The 18,374-nt window shown below is 38.9% G+C and overlaps 1 protein-coding gene across 2 annotated transcripts in view; it reads right to left on the bottom strand.

Moving 5' to 3' along the window:
- oxsr1b (oxidative stress responsive kinase 1b) overlaps positions 1-18,374 on the bottom strand; it is a 51,460-nt gene that overhangs the window by 6,868 nt on the left and 26,218 nt on the right. Inside the window, exons 4-13 of one of the 2 annotated variants that reach the window (XM_015034778.1) lie at positions 13,276-13,417; positions 6,665-6,720; positions 6,323-6,432; positions 4,050-4,112; positions 3,791-3,850; positions 2,838-2,939; positions 2,589-2,722; positions 2,277-2,325; positions 1,649-1,714; positions 1,448-1,570 (exon numbers count right to left, since the gene is read on the bottom strand). In XM_015034778.1, the coding sequence (XP_014890264.1) occupies positions 1,448-1,570; positions 1,649-1,714; positions 2,277-2,325; positions 2,589-2,722; positions 2,838-2,939; positions 3,791-3,850; positions 4,050-4,112; positions 6,323-6,432; positions 6,665-6,720; positions 13,276-13,417 (905 nt within the window). The remainder of the gene's footprint in view (positions 1-1,447; positions 1,571-1,648; positions 1,715-2,276; positions 2,326-2,588; positions 2,723-2,837; positions 2,940-3,790; positions 3,851-4,049; positions 4,113-6,322; positions 6,433-6,664; positions 6,721-13,275; positions 13,418-18,374) is intronic. The other variant, XM_015034779.1, reaches the window with a different exon arrangement.

The raw sequence follows: 18,374 nt of genomic DNA, 5'->3' as shown, positions 1-18,374 counted from the left end.
TTGCTGCTCTCGTTAAATTTAGGCAGTGTAAAAACAACAGTGATGGAAGAGAAAAAGAAGTAGAAATACAGATGGCTTCCAGGACAGGAATCTCTCACTGGCAAACTGTTTGATCTATCCTACACTCTATTACTAGGATTGATTGTAAAGAGTTCAGAGCCCGCTGGCATTTCTGGAAGAACCAAAAGAAATGTGTATGTTGAACAGAACTAAAACTACATTTTCAGCATGACCAGCCGTAAATGCACTGTCCAATCTGATTGTTTAAGTAGTTCCCCTCCCCCCCCACACACACACACACACAATCCATGGATGAATTAATGACTAAGCATTTACTTTTGCTTTTGTTTATAAATGCCACATCACTAAACAACCACTTCACAATAGTAATTCAACATCTTGAGACTTAGAGAATCAAATTCAAGCTTTCAATTAAACTGCTAACTTGGAGGGACTAGGAAACATATAAACAAACAAAAAAAACACACATACACACAGAAAGGTGCCTTTTGTGTAAAACAGTTTCAACAGTTGTTCAAGATTTTGACAATACATTAAAAACCTGCAACTTTTCAAAGGATTTGTAACAGAAACAGTAGAAATCTGCAGTGCCTGGTAAAAGTATTAACACCCCTTGTACTGTTATATTTTGTCATGATAAAAGCACAAAATTCAATGCATTTTAAATCAGATTTTATGTTATAAATGAGCACAAGGTAGAGGATATTTGTTCTCCCAGAAGGTTGTTGTCCTGCTGGAGGGTGAACCTCTAGACTACCAGAGGCAGAGGTGGTCTAGCTTAAACTTATACCAAGTGTTGATGTGTGCCTGTGACTGATGCCAAGTTTAAACTACACAAAAGTGGATAATAATTAGGCGACTTTTGAAAGCAATTGGTTGCACACGATTTTAATCAAAGAGGGAGGAACATTTTGAAAAATGTACATCGGTTTTCTCCATCTTTGCAATTATGGGCTATCTGTACTGGTCTGTTGATTTAAAGCCCAATAGAATACTTTAAAAGGTTGGACAACAAAAAGTCTGAGCAAGTCAAGACACCTGCACAGCCATCTCACACTAACGGCGGTCGACTGTCTTTCCTGTCTTTCTTAGCTGTGAGGGCCAACATGTGAGAGTCCTTCCTTGTTAGGGCAATGCCATCTGCATTTCTGTGACAAGTGAACAACCCTGGATGTAGGCAGCTCGAGCGGGTGGGCGAAGCGCACTTGTCGCCTCGGGGCGCCAACAGGCTTCACCTGCTGCTCCTTTGCGTCAAAGACAACATACAGAGAGACTCAGTGGAGAGACAATGGACGAGCATGCTGCTGCACAGACACGAGGACGACAACTTCATCGGAGTACAGCGATCAAGAGACACGGCACGCGGAGTAACAAAGAGTGTTAATGTGTGCCTGTGACACACATCAACACTGAGGGTTTAGCTCACTCTTAAAGCTGCGACAGCTGCTTTGCCTTCCTCGCTTTCTTCGTCGAGCTCGTCGTCGCTCCATTCCCATTCGCCGTCCTCCGTTTTATGGAGCCGGCCGCTGGAACCAGGCACTCGTCGTACCTGACGCGAGAGCGCAACTGAGCTTGCCTTCTGATGATTTTAGAAAGCGCAAGCAGCAAATCTGTTGCTCTGCCTTACCTTTTTAGATCGCTCTGTTATTGTAGGAGCCCTTTGGATCAACTTCTCGTGCAGGTATTCATGGGTCTGGAAGGAGAGAGAATCGCTATTTGCTTTAACATAATGAAGGACAAAGCCTGACATCTACTGTTCACACAAGATTCTTCAGCCGGGAATTGCATCGAACGAAATCCCCCAGTTTGTATTTGGACTGAATTTTTTTTGTAATGCAAATGAACTTCTCACAGTTATGGAGACAAGAATCACATTTGTTTTCTTCCGTCTGAAATAATCCCAAAAGGAGGAATGCTCTCATTAAAAACATGTATCTAGGGCATCCCTTTTCCACCCAGACAAGACAGTCAAAATCAGAAATAGGTGAACGCAAAGTGATGCAGCAAAACTAGTCAATGAATTTGTTATTTCTAGACTGGGATGTCTTTAAAAGGCCTGGAATTTCAGCAAAAAAATAAAAAAATAAAAAATGCAGCTGATCTAAAATAACAAACCCAGAGTTATAAAAAGAAGAAAAAAGAAGAACATAAGAACTAACTTCCTTTATCTTATATTAAAGATTTGAATGTTCCCAACAAAGTACAGGTTCACTGCTTTTTCTTGGAGTTTAAAAAAAAAAAAGTTAAACACTTACTTTTGCTTTCTGAAAGAATTTATGCTTCAACAACTCTGATGACGTTGGCCTGAAAAACACCATATGTAAGAATAAGACAGCTCTGTAAAATACTACGACATATAAAACCAGTAAATTCAAAAGTAATAAAATGACAATTGTAAGCTTCTTTCCTTTTTATGTACAAGTCAGAGTAAATCCACTGTTGTTAATCAAGTACCACATTCTGCTTTATAAAAGTTATCTAGAACACCACAAAAACAGATGGACGTGGACTGAAAGCTTCTCTAAAGAAGTGTGTGTTATATACAGCTTCCTCACAAGGCAACACACCGTTTCTCTGGTTCCTTCTGTAGACACTGGGAGATCATCTTCCTGAAAGATTTGCCATATTTCTTCACCATCTCCTTATCTGTCACGCCAGTCTCCAGAGACGGTGGGTCATTCTGCAGTGTCAGCATTAAGACCTGAAAACACCAGAAATTTTTAACGACAAGAATATTGTTTTTGACGACCAATATTCTTGTCTTTATTTTAATTTTTTTTTTCTATAAACAGCAGACATCCCAGCAGTGTTCTCACCTTCATTGGCGGGTATTTATGATAAGGTGCGGCTCCAGTGGCAAGCTCAATAGCCGTGATCCCGAAACTCCAAATGTCGGCTTTGAAATCATATCCCCTCACCTGAGAAAGCAAATAAAGTACTCAGTAAAACTATGACTGAACACTGCATGGAAAAAAATGGCGGTTCTGGCGGGTCAAAACCCAGTGTACTCACTCGAGTCACTCACTCGATAGCTCGTGAGTTAGAAGGACAGCTAACGGGAGTCAAAAGCTGTTGATTGCGGATTTTAGGGTTTCTCTTTGGCAAAAGACCACCAACCTATTTTTCCCACTATCATTAGGTTCTTGCGTTTGTTTAGGTTGTATTTGCCCGGAATGTGGGCGCTATAGCTCGTTTGAGAAGCAGTCTCCGGTGTCTTTAGGATCCAGATATGCATTCCATTCTAACTGCACCAGATCTCACTAAAACTGAGACTAATTTTGGTTTTTTTTTGTTTTTTTTTTTTTTTAAAAAAAATAAATTTTTTTTTTTTTTTTTTTGGTTTGCATCAGTTTGATTGCGTATTCACACTTCCCAGAATGAACCGGTTGCCTAGACAAACAACCAGAGTTCAATTGAAGCTGACTAAACATGGCTGGTATGAATGCACCCTTAAACTCAAAACAGCAGTTTCACCAACGAGAAAGTGTAAAAAAAAAAAAAAAATAGAAGCTTTATTCTTCTCCAACAACTCTTTAGATCGGTGCAAGTTTGGCAACAAAAAATAAATTAAAAAAAATTACCTCTCACACCTAAACAGTCAAGCTTAGTGTCTCACTTTTCAGCATTCAATAATTTGCCAAACATGAACTGTGGCACAAAAGGCTGAAAATCTCTGAGGCAAAAGAGCCGAAATCTTTTTTTTCTCCTGTCATTTGTAGCCACAGACTGCTGCCTTAAATATTCACTGCCCTGTGTTGCTCGCTCTTACCTCCTGCTCTGCTCCTGTCTCTCCCTCACTTTGACTTCCTGACTGAAGCCCCTGATGTTCCTGAATGACATTAATGTATTTGTAAACACATTACATAGTGCAATGTAAGGTACCAGCTTGTGACTTAATAGAGTTAAGTCATACAGAATGAGAATTTTTAATAACTGATTTGCATTATACATCTCTGTGCTGTCTACTCTTCTTATAGCATAACTTAACCATACAGGAAATGTTTTCACTCATTATTTTAAGACCTCACCTCGAGCCCTGTACCTTCTTCTCCTTTTCTTGTCTCCTTACTACTGCTGCTGTATTGCTGCTCCTAGACATACAAAATGGCTTCACAGATGCATATCTAAGGTACAGCTCCTGAGTATAAAGGTGGTTAAAAATAAATTAACAAATAAATAAAACCCGACATGAGTCCTCACCTGTTCTCCTTTCTGGGTCTATTATATTAAGTATGATTTTCATACCTTGTCTCACACCCTGAAGCTCCACCTGGTTCTCCTATCTCTTCTGTGAACCAGTTATTCTCGCGATAAAATAATATTTAAAAATAACAGGTTAATTCATATTTCACTCAACTAATTGGAGAGCTCACCTCAGTGTCTCCACATTACTGTTTTTCAGCTGCATCACTACTCTGTGTTCTATCATTCTCCTGATTAGGTATTATATCTAATCAATCAATCAATCAAACAAATTTTATTTGTATAGCACATTTCAGCAGCAAGGCATTTCAAGGTGCTTTACATAATTAAAGAAAAAAAAATAAGAACAGCATGCGACATTGAATAAACAGTAAGAAAGAGAAAGAGAAAAAAAGAAAAAGATAAAGAAAAGATGTATGACTAATATAATAGTCATACATCTTGATAAATAGTCGAGTATGATCAGGTGCTGCCCTTGCGTTGTTTAGCCGTTGCTTGCACTGACATTACTCTGCCCTCACAAGATTAAGATGAGTGAACCAAAATGATTTTGGTTTCTATATAAGAAAGTAAACTAGGCGTTGTAAAAAGGCCATATAGGTGAAATTCCCGACAGACAAGTTTTACCTCATTCAAAACATTCAGAGCCTTCACAAAAGGGCTCCGACATGATGCTGTGTTGCACCTTCAAAATAAAAGCCCGAGAGTAAATCAAGTATTTTTCTCCACTGCGGCGAAGTTCTTGGATGGGACGCATTCCCCGCCCCCCGGTTCCTATGTCTATAGCCACAGGTGCAAAACGATCTTAGATGGGAAGAGGTCCACAAGTCAGCAAAAAAATGCATTAAAAATAAAGATGAGATGATTTCAGAGTGATGTTTCTCAATAAAATACTAGGGAAGACTTTAAGAATCCCATCATTTACAGTTCACAATACCATAACCAGACTTCAAGAATCTGAAAAATCTGGGAAAAGAGCCAGACCAAAAGTTGATATTTAGTGGCAGTCTTTGATCGTTGGGTTCAGAGGCAGGACCACACTAAAAACTGGTTTAATTCTGCCGCAGAAGTTGCTGTGTAGGCTCAGGAACATCTCCACAAGTCAATAACATTTGTGAACCTATTTTACTGAGTAACCCATACATTCAAAGTAAAGTTCTGGCATGGAAGAAGAAGATGCTTCCACTGCGTTCTCCGAGCCATAGCTCAATTTTAGATCAGACAGAAAATGACAGATGTCACCGTACTCTTCAAACCTGTTAGGAGCACAGAGTTCAAAACTCTGCATCTGTGACAGCATGAGGTGCATCAGTACCTAAGGCAGAAATAGCCAAGTCCAGTTCTTGAGAGCTGCTATTCTTCAAGTTTTAGATCCATTTCTCCAACTTACCTTGATAAAATGATTTATCAGGCCTCTGCAGAGTTGCGTGACATGCTGATAATTCAAGTGTTTTAGAGCCGGGATGCATACGAGGGTTGCAGTATGGCACATTTACGCATACACATTATATTCAGATTTTAGGAGCCTAGAAAGATTATGCTAAACAGCAATACTGGGTTTTGCAGCAGCAGAGTATTCCTGCAGTCCACACTTCTCAACAACAACAAAAAAACAAGATTTGGAACAAATCATCAATTAAGATTCAGGATTGCTGATGAGCCAGAATCCCAAACGCAACATTCCCTGCCAAACACTTCAGGAACCAGTCTCGTCTGCTCCCAGAACTTTTACCGACTATTGTTAAAAGGAAGAAAGATCTTTAACAAAAAGTACACATAGTGTTGTTTCAATTCAAATTCAAAATTACCTTCATATTGAAATGATACAATTATATTCTGTTTACCATTTTCTTTTACAAATTAAAAAGGTTTGAGATTTCCTACATTTCACAATGTCAAAACAGCAAAAGTTATTCTTTAACTTTAAACTGCAGACAATTCACAAATAATAGCCTTTGCTGTGATAAATACTGCAAAACGGAAAGATTGCATTCAGGTTATTTAATACTTTACAAATGGTTGCTTTGTCACCGATTGCTTTACTTCCCGAAGAGCAGTTTTCGGTTTACTACCCGTTTTTATTCTAAACAGTACTGACCTGCTCCATAACCTCTGGGGCCATCCAGCACGGCGTTCCCACAAACGTCTTGCGCACTTTGTTTCGGGTCATGTCACCACCTGTAGCTAGAAAGGCACTGACGCCAAAGTCTAGAGAGATGGGAAACAATAATAATAATAATAATAATAATAATAATAATAAAGAATCCCAAGCAAGCAGGAAATAGTAGTATTGTCAAGACAGACAATTTTTCTATGACCGTAAATATTTGTTAAAGATGCCAAAAGCATCTTTAACAAGATGCTTTGTTAAACACGTCACTTGTAACTGACGTGTTACAAGTGGAGGCAGATGAAAAATGTTTTGTTGGGAAAAAAATACCTGCAATTTGCACAGAACCATCATCTCCAAGGAGAATGTTTCCAGCTTTGAGATCTCTGCAAAAGTAAGTAACACCTCATTTTAGCAAATGTCTTACAACACAGTAGCATAAGCAGCTGACATTTGGTTGACATCAGAAATCACTGACAATTGCTATTATTTTTTTCTTCTTCGTCTTACAACGGCACATAAGCTCTGAATCGCATACGCTGCAGCTCTCTTATTTCTTGCGTAGTCTGTCATTAAATTTTTCATCCCTGCTCTGCCTCCCCTGTTGGTGATAAGAGGATTCAGCAGGGACAGCTGTCTGACTGCCACACGCAGCGAACACTGCCATCTCGCCAGCCAGACAGTGTCGTCATAGCAACAGACTTTTAGAGATAGAGGCCGACGGTCAAGTAAAAGACAAGGATGCAATAGTGAGGACAGCACAAGTGTCACTATCGACGCGTGTCTCTGCTATCCAGCATTTAGGCCAGAAAGAGGAATGAATATCACACAGGGCGCAGAGAACAAAACCATTGCAGAGCATTTCGGAAACAACATCCAGCTGTTCTGGTTTATACAAGCATCTGTCCTGAACGGATTTAAAAGTACACTATTAGAAAAAACAATGACTGAAAAGAAATCTAAACCATGAAGCAATTTTATATTGCCACCAGATGGGGGCGCTGGAACAAGACAATTGATCCTTCTGCTGCTTTAGAAAAGAAAAAAAAATCTGTGCTAGTATTCCAGGACATATTATTATAAATAAATATTGAAGAAAATATATTATTACAGAATCTACATCATCTGGAAAAGTAGATGTCGTCATGTAAACAAATTACAAAGGAAGATTAAAGGTAATCTCCACATAAAAGCCACCAATGGGACATAATTTACTGAAGAGATGCTCACAAAGAGCTCAGATCCCAGTTTACATGCTGCTGTATGCTTGAGTGAAGAGGCTATTTTCGCTAAGAAGGGCTTCAATAAATTAGCACACAACCAACACGTGTCTAAAAGCGACAAGAGCAGGGAGTGGCAAACACCACAGGGATGAAGGCAGCTTGGGATTCTTCAAAAAAAAAAAAAAAAAGGGAATTCCCATGTTAAAGAATAGCCAGACAGGGAATGCTACAATGTTTTCTGTAGATAGCTGCCTTCAGGGATCTAGTTTATGTAAAAAAAAAAAAAAAAAAAAAAAAGAAAAAGAAAAAAGCTGATTATGTCCTACGTGTGATGCAACTTTGATGAGCATTTATGTCTAGACAACTTTAATTACACAGCTGTCATGGTGGTGATGATGATTCAGAAGAAAGGGGATATGGATGAACGAAATGAAAAGACAAGATATTCAGCGCAAGTGGCTTGTAAAACCACAGACGGAGCTGTGCAATAGACGTCTGAGCTCAAAATATTTGCAGTGTGTCAGTCTGTCACTTTGCAGCTGGGTGATACCAGGTTGCATTATCTTTCAGATTTTTGCACGTTCTGGATGCGAGCACACATGGCCCTCAGTAAAAAGTAAAAACGGGGTCATTTAGGACACCGCCTCAGAAAATGACTCCAGAGGAAACATCCTGGCTTAAAGGCATGGTTGGGGTTAGTGAGTGCTTAATGTATGTAGTTTCTTAGTGTATGTAGTTTTAAAGTCAGTCATTCACACCTACAATTTACTTGATGGGTTGAGGCGATCTTGATCTGCATGCAATTCAAAAGATATATCCAAGTTCACACATTTACATTTTAAAACCCACGTGTCAACAAAAGCTGATGTGGAATGGATTCATTCCAATGCCGTGTCATTGAGTGGCCCTGGTATGATATTGAGAATGTTGTGGAGGCTGTATATTTAGCATCATCTTAAGAGCAAATGTATGGTAATTGAACACATCATGTAGAGCAAGACATAAATTATCTGATGCTAAAACAGACCTAGAGGTTAAGCAAAGAGTAAGATGGTAGTGTATCAATGCAAATGTGAATATAAATGATGGATTATGACAGACAAGAGAGGAAGGAAAATACTTAGATTCATTACTGTAGCTAATGTTGGATTAGCTTGAGACAAAGTGCAAAACGTCATGATGCAGTATTTGCATCGTGAAATGTATTTGCCCCTTTATAGATAACATCTGCTTTGATTTTTATTACCTAAATAATTTCGATTGTAATATTTTTCAGTTTGGTTTGATGATAAAGTCTGTGACGGGAAAACTACTTGTGAGTTGGTGCATATGCACGTTTTAGACAGTTGCTACACACATGCGTAAACGATGTGCTAACTGTACTTGTTACAGGTCCTACGTTCCTTCACATTATCTTTAGAAAAATGTCATTGACACTAATCAAAAAGAAACCAACCAAGCTTAGCAAAGTTTAGTTAATCTGCAAAAATGTTGGGCTAATGTTGATGTATTTAGGGAGGGAAACCATTTCGATGAGCTGCTTTTGTGGTATCCCTGGCCAGAATGAGGTGGGAGCAGCCAACGATAGTCGTCACACCTACAACACCACATATTGCTCAGACACATTGTGAGAAGTTTTGAAGTTTTGTCTTGCCGTGATTTAGTGACTACAAAATGTTTTCTAAGCTGGGTATGCTTTTTATTCTTATTTTTTATTTTTTTTAACTGACATCTTTATTTGACAAGTCCACTCTCTACAATGGTAAATTGCTTCTTCTTAGCTTGTTAAAACTCATTGAAAAGGAATTCTGCAGATACAAACCGTTACTTTAGTGTGCATTCGAGCTTTATAACTCAATGATACACTAAGTGGGAGGAAAAAAAAAAAAAAAACAATTTATGAAGAGTGAAGAGTGATCAACCCAATCTTGGTGCACTCATTTAAAAATCCATGGCGCCTATGGTTCACTGCAGCAGATCATAATGCTCAGAGAAAGGCTGCAGAGTGCAGACTCTGTGCAGTCATTAACATTCACAGAAGAGGAAAAGGAGGATGGAGGAGGAGGTGCTGACACAATGCACCATGTAAGTTCAAAGAAAAGCTGGAGCAGATGGGTTTAAAAAAAAAAAAACTAAAAAAAGAAAAACAAAACAACAATCTTACAGCACTGAGTTATTCCAACAGCAGTTGCTGGATGGTATTGATTTTAATGTGCTGATGCAAATTAAATCTGAATCTTTACGTTTTGGCCCGAATTGAGAAGGTGAAAACTGAACAGCACATGAGTGGTGCCCTCATAAAGGTATGACACAGTGAAATATTAGCCAGCTAGCGGCCAGGTGGGAACAGCCGTGGTATGAAACTGTCGGGGAGATTTATCATTCTCATCTGGCAGCCGTGCACCTTGCAGCACCAACAGGTCACCTCCTAAGACATTACATCCCAGTGCCAGGCTCACCGTGTTCCTAACAGGGCTGTAAAAGGGGCTTTATTGGATGCTTTGTGGGCCATATATGGGCGTAAAATAACCTTTTCCATCCTCACCCCTGTTTAAGAATAACCCCCATGGCCGCAAAATGATCTTTCCTCTGGAACTACATTTTGATAGATCTTTTCATTCTGCTGGATTTCTTTCCTTGTACTCTGTGTTTAGATGAACACAGATTCATCTCAAACATCTCTTCTAACAGACAATGAATATCAATAATTTGCTGTTCGAATATCTTTCAGGCACAGCACAGATATTCATACCCTTTACACTTTTGGCACGTTACAGCGACAGCAATTCAAACATATTTTAATTGGATTTTGTGTGATAGATCAACACAAAGTCTTGCCTAACTGTGAAGGAGGAGGAAAATGGTTTTCTGGATTTTATTTTTTTTCCAATTCAGGCTGTGCCTATACAAACTTTGCACATCAAGAGATTGACATTCTGACCTGCCTGCTTTGCTCCGCAGTGTTTATGTGGGGTTTTATTTCCTCTCTTATATTCTCTATCAAACCTCTAAAGCCTTCATAGAAACGATTAATTCATAAGTGAAATAAAAACTGCGAACTTCCTGATGACTTCTAAAGACAACTGTTCTATTTCACTAAGGAGTATTAAAACATTTCAAGCTGTTCTCAACGTATGCAACACTTCTTTTGTATTTTATGACAAAGCCTTGCATCATTCTCCTTCTGCTTCACAATTATGCGCTACTTTGTGTTGGTTATTACATTAAAAAAAATAAAAATCACCCAAACTACACCGGAGTTTGTGGATGTAACATGGCAGAATGTTGAGGCGTGGAAGGTGATTTTCTTCAATTTAACTCAAATAATCTGCTCTTGCTCTCATACATGTAACATAACGTCCACCTGCTGTCAACATTTTGGCCCCTCAGTAATGACTTTCCAAGCTGCTGAGAATGATGAGGAGGTGAAACCCTTCACCGCCTTGTGGTAAATACCTCCATCCGAGGCGGTGAGGCTCTAATTGCTTTCCGGCTGTCCAGCATCAGATGGAGCAAGTCATGTGACATCGTCTCCCCCGTCTCCTTGTTGCCGTGGAACCTCAGTCCCTGAGCTCTCCCTCATCCCTATGCCGAGGCTCCGTCGCCATATGAGATTAGACACTCGGGAATATCTTTAACTAACACAGCCTTTTTTTATTTGTTTCATTCGGTTCCCAATGTAAGTTTATTGCCACAGATTTGGAAACCATTCGTCCAGAGGCGGCAGCACCCTGGAGAGAATCTTCCCTTCAGTTTTCCTTCTAATTTAAATGCTGCCGACACCGGTATTCCTTACGCCGCCACAGAGGAGAGCGGGCATTTCTAACTTCCTACTTAGTACATTTCATATTATTACTTTGAATTTCTTCAAACAAAAATGTTTCAGAAACAATGGGGGTAATAGAGAAGAAAATGTTCTGAAGCAGTCTGAATAAATCATTAAAGGGAATCACTAAAGATGGGCACTGTCTCTGCCAAATTACCTAATATTCCTGGAAATTAAGAATGATTAATAGCAATTAGTTTTAAATCAAGGGCACTTTTTAATCTCCCTCTGACAGAATTTCATAAAGTATCAGTTTTAGAGACGCATCTGAGTGACTCATAATTCACCACTCTCTCAGCCACCTGTTTCTTCTGAAGCCAGCAGAGTCACTTTGCTTAATTCTAGTAATTATGCAGCAAATGTTCAGCTTGAAATTGCTCGGTCTGCTCTTGTATTTCACAGACGATCAATGAAACCAGCACAGAAACAACATTTAAAAAGAAAATATGTGAGTCACAACTTCCAAGCTCTGCATAATTATTCCAACTCCTCTTCAACCCTCACCCTATCAGACACTGACTGTAGATTTACTCATTAGTCAAAGTGATATAAAAACTAACTTTGTTTGTTCTGAGAGGTAAAACTTACTGCTGTTAGTTGTTCTTAATAGCAGTAAGACACTATGCAGAGCTGTTTCATTCAAAAATTAAATAATAAAAATAAAAATACTGTTAATTAACATAAAATAAACCGAATTTGGAATTTATTGTCACTGAACACATGTACAATGACATTAATGTCAGCTTCAACAGTGCAGGCAATGTAGGAAATATATACAATATAAGCATAAATAGGGTGATCGTACAATTATTCATAATATTAAACCAGTTACAGCAGTTTAGCCACCATATAATTAGTGCATGTGAGTGTTAAGGGTGTTAATTGCTTTTGAGAAGAGACAGTTTTTGAGTCTGTTTTTGTTTTGATGCACCTGTAGCACCTCCCTGAGGCAGGAGGTCAAACAGGCAAATAATAAATGTATGCTTCCATGAAATAAAAAAAATAATAATTAATTTAAGAGGAAGCTTTTTTTGTCAGTCATAGCTTACCTTTATTTATTTCACAATTTATGCATCTATTTCATATATTTTATTATTTTGTTAATTACTTTAACTCTTCAAAAATATGCTACTTTACTTCATGTTTATATATTTAAATGATTTCTAAATGAAATAAATCCTGCAGAAAATAAAATTGTAAATGACAAAATAAGTTTCACATGAAAAAACATGTTTGATATTTATTTTTGTTTTATTTCATGAGGAAAATAGTGTTTATTTAACAAAGTATATGCAGTTTTTCCAGTCAATAACCATTTAATTTTGAATGAACCCTATCCTTAATTGCCTCAAACCTCACAATAACATATTACTGTAAACACCTTTAATTGCCAAAAAAAATTGCATTTTCATTAAAATATTTATATTAAGAGCATGAGCAAATGTTGTCTTTCTGACGGCACTGCAGAGCCGCCATGAAGTCTCAAGAAAATACATTTAACTGATGTGTGCTTTGTAAAAGTGAGATGCAGCAACATGCGAAGACGGATAAAGAATCAGCAGATAGCCCATAAACAGCGTTCCTATGGCTTCTTCATGTTTGATTTCAATACTAATCTACACAGAAATTACAGCTTTCAGTCTTATGTGTAAACAGATAAATGCACCTCAAAAAAAAAAAAAAAAGTTAATGGTGAGACAAACTAATGGATGAAAGCAATACTTCTTGAATAGGATGAAAGAATAGATGGATGAATAGAGAAGTATTGATCAGTTGAACAAATGACTTTCCTTGAAATCCCCTAAGGCGAAGTCCAATAAAACGCACAGAAGTAAATGCCAAAAGGCCGCTGCGTCACGTTTATCGTGGCACCGGCGCCGGAGTGGGCCTACCTGTGGATCTGGCCGTTCTTGTGCAGGTACTCCAATCCCTCCAGCACGTCTTTCAACACGGTAGCTATGCTGGCCTCGTCCAGGACGCCGGTTTTGTGCTCGCCACGTGAGATGATGTGCTTGATCACGTCCAGCACCGAGCCTGGTCAACGGACAAGACAAAAACATAACCTGACTTGCAAAGATTTTTAGTTGTTGAAATTGCACAGATGTGACTGTGAAAAAAAATTTGATATTTTAGAACAATGCACTTTATTAAGTGCTAGATTCAAGATCAACTAAACCCGCTTTGGAAGCTAAACCCCGCCCCTGGCAAATTTAGAAAAATTCCACCAAAGCGGGCAGAGCAAAGAGACCAGGCCAACTGTAGGAATGAAAGAAGCGCTGTTCCCCACTTATCCTCTTATCAATTTTTCACACTCCTCTAGCGGTTTTATTTTATTTTTTCAAAAGAACAACAAGTGATAAGCCTAGCGAGTCTCTTTCTGTGGTTTTGGAGACTTTTATGGTGACGACACTCTGCAGCTCAGCTGACCTGCCTAGTAAATATCGTTTACTGGTTTCAACTGTAAACAATATTTTGCAAATTTAGGCTTATTCAATTGTCACATGCAAAAACAGCGCCGGTTGAATATCAAGCACGTTCAAGGACTTTATACAGAAATCAAGCACTTTCCAAACCTTGAAAACACAGAATTGAAATCATTATATGAAAGTATTTCAAACACCGCTGTGAACTGTGTAATAGTCACTTTCAAGTGTCCTGCTAATAATATCTAAAATCCATTTACAAGACTCAGATTAAAAGTAAAGAATGAATGAATTAAATTCTGGGTTAAGATTTGTGTTTACAAATCGAACTGATGTCTTTGTCTTCACTGAATGCAGAGTCGGGTGGGGGCTTGGGGGGGCTCTGCTGACTAAACCTGCCGTCATGTCTCCCCCGCCCCGGCTCCAGCTTCACAAAGGAAAACTCCCACTGAAAAGTCAGTTGGCCGTTTCCTTTGTGCACCTTTCCGAGCAAACAAACGGGAAGCCCCTGATGAGAGGTCCACTATTTGCAGAAAACTGTGCAACACTGGTGAACAGAGACAAAGCAGAGAAATCGAAGTGAATGTGAATTGCCTGACCAGCTTTATGGTGCTGCATTGGGACAACAGCATAAACATCACACTGACTGCTGCCTCATTTGTCTGCAGCACAGACAAACACCACCTGGAAATGAGCCAGAGGTGGCAAAACTCCAAGATCAAATTCATTGTTTTGTTTTTTTTTTTTTTGTTGTTGTTTTTTTAAACCAACAATGTCTGGCTCAGAATTTGAAGATTTTCATTTTGTTTAAATATTTTAGGATGTCCTGACCTTCAGCACAGAATTTAGCACTTGCAGCATCATTAATGCCAGGACACCTGAGACTAGATAGTGTCACTGCAGGGCCACAAACCAAACAAGAGAAACTAGAGGGGAGTTTAATGAATTCTTCATGATCTGGCATTCTTTGAGCCAGACAAGGAGAGGCTGAGGAAACGCTACAGTGGCCTGCAGACGTATTCACACCTCGTGAACTTGTTTTAACTATAACCTTCTGTCTATTTTGGTAAGATTTCAATCAGAGGAACCAAAGTGGTGAATGTAGAAGGAAAAGTCCAGATGTTCAACAATGTTTGAATAAACTCATGCTTTCAGGCACGGTTGACATCTCCAGACTGCAGGTGAGAGCTGAAATGCAGACGGACGGGTAAATGGAAAGCTTTGCTTTGTGGCATCCCATCTCTGTCTTAATCACAACATATCTGAGTAGCGCCAGCATTACTGCACATAAATCTCCAATCTGTTTGTCCATCTCCCACTCAATGCGGTGCCAAGGTATTTAAACTCCTCCGAGAATGATGTCTAGTCATGTACTCCACGCATCTCTTCCGTTGTGGAGGAAAACGTAGGGGGCAAAGAAACAACATGAGCTATAGTGAGATGACACGAGAAATGTAAATTTTACTTTTGGCCTTTTTTTTTTATGTATGCTAAGTGTGGCAAGAAAAACAAATAAATCAACATTATTGTTATTTCTTGCAAAAAAAAAAAAACAAAAAAAAAACATTTGAAGATATTCTGTAGAATTTTATTATACTGCTTATAAAGTTCATGTTAACTTTAATGGCCAAAATGGCTTTCTTCTTGTGCACTTTGACAACTCCTCTGGACATGATTTTAGTTGCATCGAGTGTCCTTTTTCAAGAAGATACTGGAACGTCACTTGCATTTTAAATATCAACTATGTTACAATCATGTCTTTATTAAGGGCAGCAATTTCAACTTTGTAAGACAACATAACGGGAAAAATGAAACTTAAAAATATGCAACTATGACTGCAACTTTCCAAAAGAGTGTCACAAAACTGGGGTAGTATTTTAGTCGACAACAATTACAAAAAAAAAAAAAAAACATTGCAACATCCTGGAGGAATTGAATGAAGTCTTTTCACTCTGATGGGACATAATGTGAAAAAAAGCAATACTTTCACAAGGCATTGTAAACAAGGAGCCATTCTGCAAGCTAAACACTTCTTTTTTTTTTTTTTTACTGACTGTAAACAGCGACGTCCCCTTTACAGTGGCAGAAGCATACGCAGCATGACGCAGGCTTTGGAGTCTCACTAAATGCCAGCCTTGTCAGCCCTCTTCAAATTAAACTCATCTGATCGAACTCCTCATGCCTCATTAGGCTGTTTCAGCGAGCTGACACGTACCGACGGGTTAACAGTGGAAAGGTTCATTCAGCATGGGAAAGGCAAGACACCCGCAAGCCTAATTTGAAAGCTGCCTTTCGAAAACCTTGCGGAAGAGTTTATATAAATCACAGCAAGCAAATTAAGTCCTGACAGGGCAGAGCGGCGTAGAGCATGCAAGTTACTCTGGAAAATGTCAAATCATAGTTTCAGTTACATGGCGGATTAGGCAAATATTTCGGTTTCTTTGAATTTTAAGCAAACTCCAACTGGGCAGAACTTCAAGCTTCATTCGGGAACATCGCATCCTAGCTGTTTTGTTCTTTTAAACAGAGCGGCAGCTGTGAAACAAAGGGAGAGTGTGGGGGGGGGGAGGGTGTGAGGAGAGGATGAGGAAGTAGATGAAGGACATGAAACCTGGTACCAACTGCGCTAAAGGCCTTTGTGGAATGCCAAGTGAAGCTGTAGGAGGAAAGTGAGGGTGGGGCATTGGAGGAACTGGAGCAAGGCGTGGAGGGTGTAAAAATATCTGTTGGCTCAGACTGAAGGAAGCCTCTGGTGAAGTTGCATCATTTTCTGAGGGGGTGAGACCGATGTACTGCAGGAGAATGCAAAGATTATTTTCATTAGCTTAGCATCTGCATTCAGTCTGAAAACCAGGAGATAAATGGGAATAAACAATAAAGGAAAAAAGGAAAAGGCTAATTCTATTTGCCACCCTCTAAAAGTGGAAAATTAACTTTTGAGATCACGTCAGGAGGAATGCATTGAGAAGACGGCAAGATCACATTTGATTTCTGCGGTTGTGTAAAGCAGCTGACAGCTTTGAGTTTCTGCTTTATAATGTGCACCAACTAAAAGCCACTCAGGGAGGACAAAGCGTATGCACGATGAATATTTTATCAAAACTGAGTTTGACTTTTAATGGTTCCTCTTTTAAATGAGCCATTAAAAAGTGCAACAGCTTAGTTATAAAAAAAAAAAATCGGCATATCGAGTCAAAGATCTAAAAATGGAAATGAAGCAAAAACAGTGTTAAAACCAACTGTGGCACGCTTCCAGGAGGGATATGCTTATCTTGTTATTTATGTCTATGCAATTTAGAATATCAGCATTAAATCTGTCATTTGTCAGAATATCACTAAAATGTGCAGTGTGCACCATAGGGAGTGCACCTATTTGGAGTATTGGTTGCTTAACCCTAAGAGAGCAGATACGCGGTCAAAATTGTTTGGATGACTCAAGGTCTTTTCAGCTCTTCCAAAGGCAGCATCATTGCGTACAAAAAAAAAAAAAAGCAGCCATTGTAAAATAACGTCATTATTTATTTTAAACAAAATCTAAAGTCTTAACAGTTTTTAGCACCCTTTGTTTGCCAATGGCACAATGCCAGCGTTGCGAAAACGGCAGTGTGCTGACAAGAGAATGTTGGCGACTCTTGAAATTTTCAAATCCATCTGTGTTACATGACAGAGATTTAAAGCTCAAAATGTCAGCGAAACACGCACACGCTGTTTTCCGTCTCCCTGTTATCTATGGAAAGTCTTGCTCTCTCCCACCGTTTCACAGCCTGAATAAACCACAGATATGTCTTAACATTATTCTGATCACCAGCACATTCTCACTGTATAAAACACCCAGATCTTTACAGTTACTCTTACAGCACTGAGTGACACGTTGGAGTGAAAGCCACCAGTCAGAATTTTTGAAATAGCTGAGGATCATGTGTTTTCATTGAAATCCTTCCAAACAGGCATCCGACTGATATCTGAAAAAGAAGGTAGTAGGTCAAGAGAAGCCGCCTGGGATCTCCAGGAAATACATGTATTTGCTTAAGGTGACTCATAATCAGTCTCTGTGGGTGATTCAGTGACTACATCTCAGATGTGAATTCACACAGTGGAGGTGCTATGGAGCCTTCTGATGAAACTATTGTTTACATGTCATATTCACAACAGGAATTTCCTGAAAAGCCTTAGTGCGCCTATTTCGAAATTCAGCTCTGCAAGTTTTGACTTGAATGAGTTTGTTCAGAGAGCAGGTCAGTCCAGGTAGTGCTGACTGATTTGAGTGAATAATGTGTTAGTCTCAGCCCACAGAGCTACTCGGTCTGTTCAGCATCAACACTTACTACAGCGCCAGTTCAAAAGATTAGCAAGTAAAATAAAAAAATAAAAAATAAAGATTCTCTCCAGCAGAGATGGTGGAAATTTGAGGAAAATTTGGCACCACATGCCGACAAGAAAAAGTAAAAGAAAAGAAAATATAACTGGGCAAAAAAAAAAAAAAAAGAAAAAAAACCAGAGTACATTTTTTTAATTTTTTTGATGAAGAAAAATTAAAAAGGGGGAAGGGGGGAGCATTTGTTTTAAAA

This window comes from Poecilia latipinna, unplaced genomic scaffold (genome assembly GCF_001443285.1).
Source record: "Poecilia latipinna isolate Pla-1442-1.1 unplaced genomic scaffold, P_latipinna-1.0 Scaffold311, whole genome shotgun sequence".
Taxonomy (NCBI): Eukaryota; Metazoa; Chordata; class Actinopteri; order Cyprinodontiformes; family Poeciliidae; genus Poecilia; species Poecilia latipinna.
Note: the sequence above shows the minus strand (reverse complement) of the source record. Positions and strands in the feature narration are given on the sequence as shown.